The following is a 14,126-nucleotide window of genomic DNA, read 5'->3' as shown; positions in this document are numbered from 1 at the left end:
TCAGTTTCTTTCATTAGTTTTGTATGCACACTGGTTGATAGTTTTTTGCATAATATTTAGAACAGCAGATTAAATACTTAAAATTGTTTCGTTATCATTGTCCTAATGTGTTCCTTCTCTCATGTTCGTTAGATATCTTCAATGGGAATAACACCGTTTTTTGTAGAAAACGTTAGTGAGTTGCAGCTGTGTGCCATCAGATTAGTTACTGCAGTAAGTATGTTCTTTTGCATGTTTTTCAAATAAACTTGATGCAGTTTACTTGTGCATTTTGAAGGTTTGATGCATGGCACTATTATCTGTATGCTATTGCTCACAAATGCCTCAGGAGCATTGTGATAGTTTCTAGGATGGTTTATTGCTGATGTAAAATTTACTTAATATGTGCCTTATTAAAGTTACCATTACTTACGTGCTTTATATGTTGAAGATTCATCTTGCAACTTGCACTGAGCTACAGACAGCCCAAAGGGAGAGAGAGAGAGCTGAAAATGTAAGACAGTCGCAGAAAATTTTTAGAAAACAATTGAAGTATTTGAGAAATAGGACACAATAAGAATATTTTCTTATTAAAATCAAGGCTGAATGAGAGGGAGACTGAAGAGAAACATCTTGAACTTTACTTTTTCTTATCAAAGTCCCATTCTGTCTGTATTAGGAATGTCTGGCCAGGGTATAGGACCTTCTTAGTCTGGAATTCCAGGTGAACATACTGAAAACCTCTGTCATTCTTTCTCAATGAATATTGTTTTTGTGATGCCTTCTGGATACATCCCACATGAGGGCTTTTCTTCCCCAGGACAAATTAGACCTTTACAAGGAATACTTTCAGATTTACTCCAAAAGGTCTGACTCTGGTCAGGGAATATACAGTTCTCATGATTTTGCTTTACAGACTGTACATGAGAAAAAATTCAGTGGTTTCTCAAATCTGTTTGGACCCAACACCACTTTCTTTTCAGATCCTATTGTTGGGGTTTATCAGAAGGGAATTACTTTGGTGGGTGGACTAGGTGTATCTCAACTTGTGTCCCCTTCTCCCTTCCAGCTCCTATTCAGTCTTAAACACAGATGCCTTACACTTTGGGTTGAAAGTTCAGGGTCTGTAGAACAGGATAGAATAAAATACATAAATGTAAAAAAAAAAAAAAAATGACTGTAATAAAGGCTGTCAAATTCAATAATAACTTCGTCTCCAGGTCCTCAGCTGGTAACCACATACAGCACTTCAATGATTTGGTGTGTAAACAGGGGGGAAACCTGATCTCATACCCTTTGCGGACTAACTGTGGTAGCCTTGGACCTAGGAACGCATCACAACCTTTCTCTTCAAGTTGCCTACTTCTCATCAAAGCAAAACGTTTATGCAAATATGTTGTGCAAGGCCAGGGCAGTCCATTACGAATGGAAACTGAACTCGGGGTAAATTCCAGGAATTGTTTCAACTGTGGCAGACTCCTGAAATCTGTTTGCCTCTTTACAACATAAAGAAATTCTGCTTCACGATTCCATGCAAGCAGACATTGAAAACGGATGCCTTCTCATTGAATGTTTCTGTGTACATGTCCACACTCTCCACTGATAACCAGGTTAATTTTGAAGATTTAGAAAGACTTTACAAATATAATTGTGACGAATCATTTTTGGCCCCATGCATTAGTGGGTCTTCATCGTAGTCAGTGCTACAGTACTAAGTCTTGGGACATCTGCCAACAGGCCTGAATGTTAGTCTTTCACCATCCACTGCAAGCAAGGTTGTTCAATGACACCATCTTCAGTTCTTTCTTGCCGTGTCAGTGCAGTGCACAAGAACAGCTTATGTCAGCATAGTCAGCCTATCGGACGGCTTGAATAACCTGACAATTCAGCTAAAAACAAAAGGAAAAATGCTTTGAAGGTGAATGTGATTCAGATAGAAGACCTCTCCATACCGGCTTCCCGAATCTTTTGAGTTTTCCCGACTCTGTGGGAAGTGCTTTTGCAGCTCTGTAGTCTGGTGACTGTCATGCCTGAGTACTCTACTACATCCCCTCTAGAGGCAAACATTACTACAACCCAGTCCTCATGTGTTGAAATCAGACTGATGTCTGTTGGGTCTGAGGCTGTTAAAATGGAGAACTCATTCCTACCACCTTAGCATATGGCTAGTGCCTCAGCAATAAAGACGGACTTCCATGTCATCATACATCCCGATTCACAGTAACTTAGTGGTACACAGTCTGAACAGCTCCATCCTAGACCGCAGTGAATGGATTCTGAAAAGGTAAGGTTTTAGATCTGCCAAATAGATGGTGTGTGCCAGAGATATTTTGCTTCCCCGGAAAACAGGCACATCAGCAAATTCTTTTCATGGACTCCCCGGAGAGTGGCATGGAGAAACAGATGCCTTTTCCTTCAACTGGACAAACCAGTTTCTTTGACGTTTCTCCAGCACCCCTTATCCCCAGCATATTCCAGAAAGTGAGGGAGGATGGGCTAAGGATGATAAGTATATGGCTTCTTACTGGCCCATACTGCACTGAATGTTCTTCGTGTTTCACTGTTGCAGTCATTACATTTGGTAATCTGCTGGTAGGTTGCCCTCAGTCGGCCTGATTAACAAAGTCTTGGGTCCTGCGTCGGTTGCTGTCCCTTCATGTTCTTCGTGTTTCACTGTTGCAGTCATTACATTTGGGTTATCCTGCTGGCAGGTTGCCCTCAGTCGGCCTGAATTCCAAAGTCTTGGGTCCTGAGTCGGTTGCTGTCGCCTCTTCCCTGATGTCAGGCTTCTTGCCGCGGGGTGCCCAAAGCAGAAGCAGTTTGCAAGTGCCGGTCGGCCAACTCCTGAGATTTTCGTGTTCGAGTTTCAGATCCGAAGTCTTCATTAAAAGCCAAGTACCCCGTTGGGGAAACTTTTTTTTCTTGCTCCATACCGATGTCAGAAAAAGTTAATTGTATTTCTTGTGGGAAGGAAATACCTTATAAGGACTTTCATTCTTACTGTATTCCTTGCCTAGGCCCTGACCACGACGTTTCTAGTTGTCGGTTTTGTGCTAGATTTAACCAACTCACTGTTAAGCGTCAGTATGATTTTGCGATAAGCTGTTTTAGGTGAAGATTTAATTATACAATGTCATCTGATAACCGTCTGAATACTGGAGTTCACAAAAAACGCAAAGAAAAAGACAGGCAACCGAGGTCCAAAACCGACTAAGCTTCTTCTAAGCAAGTCGCCAGCCCCTGACGCCTGCTACTTTAGAGTAGCAGGCCGCTACCGACTCCCACGTGGAGTCAGCCAGGCCGCTGGAAACCCAAGGTATTGGAGCCTTGGAGGTTATTCCCTCAGATGGGTCCGGAGCTGCTGAGCAGGCATTGGCTTCTGAGGGTGTATTCAGATCTAAACAATTCTATATTAAACCGACTTCAAAGGCAAAGACTAAAACACCTTTAAAGGCAAAGAAACAAGTTCACCAGCCACATGGACAGGCTTCCATGCCCAAAAACAGATCCAAAATGGCCGAAGACTTAATTACCTTGATCAGGGGTTCCCAACCCCCTCCTGATAAGAGGCCTAGGCAAGAGACAGACTATGAATCTTCAGATCAGGTTTCCATTTCTTCTGATTCCTCTTCTGATCAGGAATATTCTCTTCCCCCCCCTATGAGGATTCTGATGCTGAAGAGTCAATTCTTTCAGCTTCTCCTCCTGAGGACTACTCTTTTGGGGAAATCTTGCATACCATGAGGGAGCACTTCCACTGGGAGAGCCAAGATTTTTCAGAATCTAAGAAGAGACTTAATTTTACTACCTCAACACAGACCTCTAGCTAACTTGTGTTAGACATTGTAGATGTGTTCACAGAGTCTAGTCTGACCCCTGACTCCTTACCTCCAGCTCCTGTTAAGCCGGACAGATACTACAGGGTCCCCGACTCTCATAAATTTATTTTCAAAAACCCTACTACAGACCCAGAAACTATTTCTCAGGGTCCCAAAGGGAGGGGGTTAAGGCTTCCACTGCAAAAAAACCTACCCCCTCTGACAGGGATTCTAGGGCACTGGATAGATGGGGGAAAAAGATTTACACATCTGCTACCTTAGCTATAAGGGCCTTAAATTGTCAGTTTCATATGCTCAGATATCAGCAAATATATCATGACACTGCTTAAACAGAAAATGATGGTAAATTCTGATTGTGCAGAAAACAAAGAAATGCAGGATTTATTGCATGCAGGCTAAACAAGTTGGAAAGCATACTTTGCAATGTGGTTTTGATTATCTGGAGGCCTCCTGCAGGGCCACTGTTACGGGTTTTGTCATTAGGAGGCATGCTTGGTTAAAAGAACAAAATCTGCCTGATCATGTTAAAGCAAAATTATTAGATGCTCCATTACAACATGATACCTTGTTTGGTGTTAAAGCAGAAGAGGTGTTAAAGAAAATGGAGGACTAAGCTACATCTATGCAAATGGTCAAGGATTTTTAACAGGTACAGCCACCTAGATTTAGCAGACACTGGCCTACAAAGAATTGGTCCTTTCCAGTCTCAGACCTCAAAGGGGCAGATTCAGACGCCCTAGAGGCAGATCACAGCCGCAAGGTTCCTATAGGTCTAAGCAATGGGGTGCTTCTACCTCCAAAGGTGGAGAAGACAAATCACAACCATATAGGAAACAATCCCAGTGACTTGCCCCTGCCTGCACCAAGCGCTTATCTTCTGGCAGCACCCTTAGGGGGAAAACTAGCACTTTTGTTTCTCAAAATTGGCACATTATAACCCAGGACAAATGGGTTCTAGACATAGTGTCACAAGGCTACAAGTTTCACTTCCATTCCCTGCCAAGGGTAAACGGTTGGCCAGACCTGCCAAAAAATTAATGGTCAGAGGCTGAAAAACAAGTCACAGCTCTCATGGACATGAGGGCTATTCAACAAGTGCCACAACAAGAGCAAGGACAAAGATTTTACTCAAGACTGTTCTTGGTACCCAGAAAGGACAAAGCATGGAGACCAATACTGGACCTATCTATTCTAAACACTTTCCTGGATATACCAAAATTCAAGATGTTGACCTTGCAGCAGCTTCTGCCCATGCTGGGCAGCAAGGCTTGACTCGTCACTTTAGACTTAAAAGAGCCATACCTGCATGTCCCAATCAGGCAGTCATGCAGAAGATACCTCAGATTCAAGGCTGGCTCAAAGCATTACCAATTCTCTGCACTGCCCTTTGGCTTATCTACTTCGCCCAGGGTCTTCATAAAGGGCCTGGCATCAGTAATTGCTTACTGCAGACAAAGAGGAATACAAATATATCCTTACTTGGACGACTGCCTCATACAAGCAGAGAACAAGGACATTCTACTACTTTTAACATGCCTAGGGTACACAGTCAACAAAAAGAAATCAGAACTAGTACCCTCTCAATAGATAATATTCCTGGGTGCAAGCTTAAATACACCTGCCCAGATGGCTTATCTCACTCCAGACAAACAAAGGCAACTGACTACCTATTTCTAGGAAATGGCAACAAAGACCCTGTTATCTGCAAGAAAAATTCTACAGGCTTTGGTCTTCATGGCATCCTGCATCTTACTAATACCATATGCAAGACTGGATATGAGGAAAATTCAATGGTACCTAAAAAGTGTCTGGACACAACATTGCCACAGCCTGGAAACAATGATTACTCTCATCCCCTGCCTGCAACAGGAGCTTCGATGGTGGGAAAAGGCTTGTCACCAAAACAAGGGACAGCCATTCTCGCTACCCTCAGCCAGGCAGAGCCTAATGACAGATGCATCAGATTATGCTTGGGGGGGGGCACATATGGCAGGAAGAGGCATTCAGGGCATCTACATATCAGTCAGAAAGATATGCTAGCTGTTCAAAATGCCCTGACAGCCTTCAAGGACTTACTTCATCCAGGACAACTACTGATAAAGACAGAGAGAACACCACGGTCATGTGGTACCTAAACAAGCAAGGGGGCACTCATTCCTACCCCCTTTGCAGACTAGCCATGGCTTTATGGGACACAGCATTGACTTACCAAGTTCATCTGCAGGCACAATTCCTGCCAGGAAAGGAAAATACTCTGGCGGACGAACTAAGCAGAAACCTCATGGATCCCCACGAGTGGCAACTGAATCCACAAGTCTTCAGCATGATAACAAAGAAATGGGGACGCCCAGACATTGATCTATTTCCCTCCCCTCACAACAATCAACTAAAAAGATTCTGCACAAGGACTTATCACAGACAAGCTTAGAAAGTGGATGCCTTATCTTTCAACTGGACAAACCTATCCGTATATGCCTTTCCTCCCCTGCCTCTCCTCCCCAAAGTACTCCTAAAGGTCAGACAGGAGAAACCAAAAATGATTCTGATTGCCCCAGACTGGCCACGCCAGTATTGTTATCGGAGCTTAAGGAACTTGTCCCAGTGCCCAGCCTGGACCTTACCTCAAATACCTCATCTACTGTCCCAGCAAAACAATCAAATTCTGCAAAGCCAACTCAGGACTCTAAAGCTGGCAGCATGGCGGATAATGTAACCATACAAACCACACCTCTCAGTAAAGCTGTGATGGATGTCATTTTAGAAGCCAGAAGGCCTAGTACTAGAGAATCCTATGCTGGGAAATGGAAGAGATTTTGTGCTTGGAACCAAGCTCAAGGAACTGATACAGCTGTCCCAAATATTCCTCCGATTTTGCAGTACTTAACTGAGATGCTGGACAAAGGCCTATCTTTTTCATCAAATAAAATCCGTGCCTCTGCCATTTCGGCTCATAATACAGAGCCACCACTCTTTTCTCATCCTTTATTAAGGCAGTACCTCAGAGGAGCCAAAAACTTAAGGCCTCCAAGGAGAATGCCAATACCTGCATGGGACCTCAATTATGTCTTGAAAAAACTCACCTTACCTCCTTTTGAGCCAGCTACTACTGCAGATATAAAATTCGTATCTTGGTAAACAGCTCTGTTCCTAGCAATAACTTCTGCAAGACTGGTTTCAGAGCTATAGGCTCTCATGGCTGTGGAACCCTTTATCATTTTTTATCCATACATGGTCTCTCTGAGAACTAACCCTACATTTATGCCTAAGGTGGTATCCAGTGTAGCCCTTAACCAATCTATTCATTTGCCAACTTTTTATCCAAATCCACAGAACAAGGGGGAGAAAATTCTGCATTCTTTGGACGTACACAGACAACTTAGATTCTACCTGGCCAAAACTAAAGTTTTCAGAAAGACAGAACAATTACTAGTGGCGTATGCAGCAGCATCACAAGGAAAGGCTATCACCAAGCAGACTATTTCAAAGTGGATAGATCACTGCAATCGTTTCTGCTACTCACAGCATGGCAAACCAGTGCCTAAGGGAATTAGGCCACATTCAACCAGAGCTGCAACCACTTCTGCAGCCTTTCTCAGGGGAGTACCAACCAAAGACATTTTAGAGGCTGCTACTTGAAGTTCAGTGCATACCTTTACAAAACATTACAATCTGCCTCTTTACTCTAAATCCAGGGCTGGCTTTGCCACTGCAGTTCTGCAGGGCCTCATAGCCGCTCCTAATGCTGTTTAGCTCCAGCCCCCCAACCGTAGCTTTGGGGCTCAACCCAAATGTAATGACTGCAACAGTGAAACACGAAGAACATAGTACAGTTGTGTACACTTACCGTAAATGTAGATGTTCGAGTGTATTCACTGTTGCAGTCCAGGTTTACCCACCCGCCATCCCCTTTACTTTTGCTGGAACTTACCTTTACTTCTCTAATCTATACAACCTAGGTGGGGTATTTGCTTATAGATGAAGGTAAAGCTTATTTTGGTGCATGTATGTTTAAACATATTTTTAGCCTACCCTTTTGGGGGCACCTGACATCTGGGGCAAGAAAAACTGAAGAAAATGGCGTCTGCTGCATCTTTTATACCCCTGACGACCTGACGTCAGGGAAGAGGTAACAGCAGCCGCTGCAGGACCCAAACTTTGGAATTCAAGCCGACTGAGGGCAACCTGCCAGCAGGATAACCCAAATGTAATGACTGCAACAGTGAATACACTCTGTAACATCTACATTTATGGTAAGTGTACACAACTGTACTTTCCATGACATCAGGTCGTCAGGGGTATAAAACATGCAACCGACACCATTACATCAGTCTTTCTTTTGCGGTGCCCGAAGCAGAAGCAGTTCGCAAGTGCCGGTCGGCCGACTCCTGAAATTTTCGTTTTCGAGTTTCAGATCTGAAGTCTTCAATTAAAAAGCTAAGCACCCCGTTTGGGAAACTTTTTCTTGCTCCTTACCGATGTCAGTAAAAGTGAATAATTGCATTACTTGTGGGAAGCAAATACCTCATGAGGATTTTCATTTGTACTGTATTCCTTGCCTAGGCCCTGACCACAATGTACATTGTTGTCGGTTTTGTGCTTTATTTAATCAACGCACTATCAAACGTCGGTACATTTTTCTTCTAAATATTTTGGTTCATGCTTTAATTATCCAGAAATGCCCGTTAGCAATCCGACTTCCAGAATATCTAAAAAAAACGCAAAGAAAAAGACAGAGACAGGCCGTTGAGGTCCAAAACTGCCGACGACGCTTCTCCTAAGCCATTTGCCAGTTCGCCGGTACTCAGTGAGGTGCTTTCGCAGCCCCTGATACCCACTACTTCTGATTCGCAGACCTGTACTGAGACCCATTCAGAGTCCGGTATGCTGCGAGATGCTTCAATTATGGAACCCGCGGATGTCTCTACTTTGGATGGGTCCGGAGCTGCTGTGCAGGCACCGGCATCTGAGGGTGTTTTCAGCCTACAGATTTGTATATTAGATTGACGTCATCTTCAAAACTAAGGCCAAAATCTGGAACTATGCCTATAAAACCGAGAGCTGGGCCACATGTGCAGACCCGTATGCCTAAAAAACAAATTATCAAAAATGGCTGAAGATTTAATTACTCTGATCAGGGGTAGCCAACCTCCCCCTTCTAAGAGGCCTAGGCAAGACATTGATTATGAATCTTCTGAACAGGATTCTATTTCTTCTGACTCTTCTAATGAACAGGAATTGTCTGTACCTACTTAAGAGGACTCTGATGCAAAAGATTCTTTTCCTTCTGCCTCTCTCTCTGAGGATTTTTCTTTTGGGGAAACTTTACGTACCTTAAGGGAACATTTCCACTGGTAAAGTCAGGATTTCTCTGAATCTAAAAAGAGACTTAGGGAATTTGGCCTTTGGCTGTACCTCCTGTTCTAGACATTGTTGATTGTTTTTTCAGAATCTAATATGGCTCCTGATTCTCTGCCTCCGGCTTCTTGTAAGCCAGACAGATACTACATGGATGTTGATTGTGTTTTACTGTTGCAGTCATTACACTTGGGTTATCCTGCTGTCAGGCTACCCGCAGTCAGCCTGAATTCCAAAGTCCTGGTCCGGCGTCGGTTGCTGTCGCCTCTTCCTTGACGTCAGTGCGCCAGGGATATATAAGATGCAGTCGACGCCATTTTCTTAAGTCTTTCTTGCTGCGTGGTGCCCGAAGCAAAAGCAGTTTGCAAGTGCCGGTCGGCCGACTCCTGAGATTTTCGAAATTGAATTTCAGATCCGAAGTCTTCAATAAAGCTAAGTACCCCATTGGGGAAACTTTTTTCTTGCTCCAGACCGATGTCAGAAAAAGTTAACAATTGTATTTCTTGTGGGAAGCAAATACCTCATAATGATTTTTATTCTTACTGTATTCCTTGCCTAGGCCCTGAACACGGCGTTGCTAGTTGTCGGTTCTGTGCAAGATTTAACCAACGCACTATTAAGCGTCTGTATGATTTTGCATTTCATTACTTTCGCCGAAGATTTAACTATATAATGCCGTCAGAACAGCTGACGACCGGAGTTCATAAAAAGTGCAAGGAAAAAGAAAGGATAGGCATCTGAGGTCCAAAACCGACGACGAAGCCTCCTCTAGGCCAGTCGACGGTTCTCAGTGAGGCGCTTTCGCAGCCCCTGACACCCGCTACCTCAGAGCCACAGGCAGCATCCGACTCCCACGTGGAGACAACCAGGCCTCTGGATACTCAAGGTATTGGCCCTTCGGAAACTAATCCCTCAGATGGGTCCGGAGCCGCTGAGCAGGCATCTGCTTCTTAGGGTGTTTTCAGACCTACACAGCTGTATATCAAGCCAACCTCAGCATCCAAGACAAAGACTAAAACAGCTTTAAAGGTAAAGAAACAAGTACAGCATTCTCCTGGACAGACTTCCATGCCTAAGAAACAGATGCTCAAAATGGCTGAAGACCTAATTACTTTGATCAGGGGTTCCCATCCCCCTCCTGATAAGAGGCCTAGGTTTCCATTTCCTCTGACTTCTCTTCAGAACAGGGATACTCTCTTCCTCACTATGAGGACTCTGATGCTGAAGAATCTATCCCTTCAGCCTCTCCTCGTGAGGGACTACTCTTTTGGAGAAACCCTGCACACCATGAGGGAGCATTTCCACTGGGTAGCCAAGATTATTCAGAATCTAAGAAAAGGCTCCGAGATTTTCTTTTACTGCCTCAACACAGACCACTTGCTATTCCACCTGTACTAGACGTTGTAGATGTATTTTCAGAGTCCGGTCTGTCTCCTGACTCTTTACCCCCTTTACCCCCCTGTTAAGCCAGATAAATACTACAGGGTTCCAGATTCAAATAAATTTCTATATAAAAACCCTGCTGCTGATCCAGAAACTATATCTCAGGGTCCCAAAGGGGTCAAGGCTTCCACTGCAAAAAACACTGTCCCCTCTAAAAGGGATTCTAGAGCACTGGACAGATGGGGGGAAAAAAGTTTACACCTCTGCTACCTTGGCTGTAATGGCTTTAAATTGCCAGTTTCATATGCTTAAGTATCAGCAATGCTTAATGTCTATGCTAAAACAGAAAATGCTGACAAATTCTGAATGTTCTGAAAACAAGGAAATGCAGGATTTATTGCATGCAGCTGAACAAGTGGGAAAGCATACTTTGCAATGTGGTTTTGATTCACTAGAGGCCTCTTGCAGGGCCGCTGTTACAGGTTCTGTCATTCGGAGACATGCTTGGTTAAAGGAACAGAATCTGCCTGATCATGTTATAGAAAAATTATTGGATGCTCCATTACAGCATGATACTTTGTTTGGTGTTAAAGCAGAAGAGGTGTTAAAGAAAATGGAGGATAAAGCGAAATCTATGCAGACAGTAAAGGATTTTTTACAGGTTCAGCCACCCAGATTTAGCAGGAACTGGCCTTCTAAAAATTGGTCCTTTCCAGTGTCAGACAAGCCACATAGAGGCAGATACAGACGCTCTAGAGGCAGATCTCAGCCCCAAGGCTCATACAGGCCTAAACAATGGGGTGCTTCTACCTCCAAAGGTGGAGAAGACAAATCACAACCATTTAGGAAACAGTCCCGATGACTTCCCACTGCCAGTGCCAAGCACTTATCTTTTGGCAGCACCCTTAGGGGGAAAGCTAGCACTTTTTTTACAAATTTGGCACATGATCACCCAGGACAAATGAGTACTGAATATTGTTTCTCAGGGATATAGGTTCCACTTTCACACCCTTCCAAAGACAAAAGGTATGCCAGATCTGCCACACAATCCATAGGCAGAGGCAGAAAAGCAAATTTTATCTCTCATGGACATGAGGGCTATTCAGTGAGTACCACAGCAAGAGCAGGGACAAGGTTTTTACTCGAGGCTTTTCTTGGTACCCAGGAAGGACAAAGCATGGAGACCAATAATGGACCTGTCTATTCTAAACACTTTTCTGGATATTTCAAAATTCAAAATGTTGACACTGCAGCAACTTCTGCCCATGCTGGGCAAGAAGGCTTGGCTGGTAACTTTGGACCTCAAAGAGGCATACCTGCATGTCCCAATCAGACAATCTTGCAGAAGATACCTCAGATTCATAGCTGGCTCAATGCACTACCAATTCTCTGCACTGCCCTTTGGCTTATCTACTGCGCCCAGGGTCTTAACAAAATGCCTAGCACCAGTAGTTGCATTTTGCAGACAAAGAGGAATTCAAATATATCCCTACTTGGATGACTGCCTTATTCAAGCAGAGAGCAAGGACATTCTACTAAAGCATCTGGCATTTGTAAAAAGATTACTAATTTGCCTAGGGTACACAGTAAATGAAAAAAAATCAAAACTAGTACCCTCTCAAGAGATAATATGCCTGGGTGCAAGCTTAAATACAACTGCCCAGATGGCTTATCTCACCAGACAAAGGCAACTGACTTCTTACTTCGAAAAGATGGCATCAAAAACCCAGTTACCTGCAAGAAAAATTCTGCAGGCTTTGGGCTTCATGGCATCCTGCATTCTGCTAATTCCATATGCAAGACTGCATATGAGGAAGCCACAATGGTACCTAAAAAGTGTTTGGACTCAACATTGCCACGGCCTGGAAACATTATTTACTCTCATTCCCTGCCTGCAACAGGAGTTTCGATGGTGGGCACTGACCTGTCACCACAACAAGGGACAGCCATTCACTTTACCCTCAGCCAGGCAGACTAACAACAGATGCATCGGACTATGCCTGGGGGGCACACATGGCAGGAAAATGTATTCAGGGCACATGGCCCGCAAGCCAAATACATCTTCATATCAACCAAAAAGAGATGCTAGCTGTATGGAATGCCCTGACAGCCTTCAAGGATCTACTCCATCCAGGACAACTGTTGCTAAAGACGGACAATACTACAGTCATGTGGTACATAAACAAGCAAGGGGGCACACATTCCCACCCCCTCTGCAGGCAAGCCATGACTTTGTGGAACACAGCATTGACTTATCAAGTGCATCTGCAAGCACAATTCTTGCCAGGAAAGACAAATACTCTGGCAGACGAACTAAGCAGAAACCTCATGGACCCTCACAAGTGGAAGCTAGATCCACAAGTCTTCAGCATGATGACAAAGAAATGGGGATGCCCAGACATAGATCTATTTGCCTCCCCTCACAGCTGCCAACTGCAGAGATTCTGCACAAGGACTTATCACAAACAAGCATGGAAAGTGGATGCTCTATCGTTCAGCTGGAAAACCCTTGCAGTATATGCCTTTCCTCTACTGCCTCTCCTCCCCAAGGTGCTTCTAAAGGTCAAGCAAGAGAAGCCAAAAATGATATTGATTGCCCCAGACTGGCCATGCCAGCACTGGTACCCAATCCTAAAGAGCTTGTCTCAAGGCCCAGCCTGGACTTCATCTCAAATTCCTCATCTTCTGATCCAACAAAACAATCAGATCCTGTACAGCCAACTCAGAACCTTAAATCTGGCTGCATGGCAAATAATATAACTATGAAATATACACCAGGATCTTTATTAAATAAAGCTTTCGGGTCTACACCCTTCATCGGTATAACTTAACATATAAAAAAATCATCATTTAAATAGGAGAACATAAAGTCACATGCTTCAACCCAACCCACCTAACAATAAAAATTTAAAGCTACAATGAATCAATAAATATATGCAAAGTAGCACATAAAAAATCACATCTATAAAGCATATATATTTTTTTATAAATAAACAATTTTATACTGTTTCATATGAAATCACATGCACCATACTTAAAAATTAATAATTAATAATTAAAACTTAAACTTATAAAACTTCTCTCTGTCTTTTAGCCAGAACGGGCTTTAGACTAACTGAATTATTTAGGCCTGGGGCTACATCAGCTTGAAGTCTAATGATCCATTCTAGTTCTTTCAGTTCCAATAAATTATTAATGTCACCCTTCCTCAGACCTAATATTTGGCTAATTGTGTGTGTTGCACCTCATTCTATGTAGACAAAACTATAAGAAAATTGCGGGAGAGAATGGTGGAACACAGGTCTGAAATCAGGAGGAAGTTGCCCACCAATGCCTTAAGTAAGCATATATTGGATGAAGGTGTGGGACATACTTTTAGATTTAGGGTCCTTTGTAAGGTAGAGGTAGGTCCTACACTCCTACCCCCTTTGCAGACTAGCCATGGCATTGTGGAACACTGCCTTGACCTATCAAGTACAACTACAAGCTCAATTCCTGCCAGGAAAGCTGAATATTCTGGCAAACAAACTAAGCAGAAATCTCATGGACCTACACGAATGGAAACTTGAA

General features: G+C 43.4%; 1 protein-coding gene across 1 annotated transcript in view; it reads left to right on the top strand.

Annotated features, from left to right (window-relative positions):
- The window catches only part of NIPBL (NIPBL cohesin loading factor), a 4,951,262-nt gene that overhangs the window by 2,197,462 nt on the left and 2,739,674 nt on the right, over positions 1–14,126 (top strand). The window contains exon 18 of the mRNA XM_044076429.1: positions 133–213. Coding sequence (XP_043932364.1) covers positions 133–213 — 81 coding nt within the window. The remainder of the gene's footprint in view (positions 1–132; positions 214–14,126) is intronic.

This window comes from Protopterus annectens, chromosome 1.part0 (genome assembly GCF_019279795.1).
Source record: "Protopterus annectens isolate FY-2018-M chromosome 1.part0, PAN1.0, whole genome shotgun sequence".
Lineage (NCBI taxonomy): Eukaryota > Metazoa > Chordata > Ceratodontiformes > Protopteridae > Protopterus > Protopterus annectens.
This window is presented reverse-complemented; position numbering and strand designations above follow the sequence as displayed.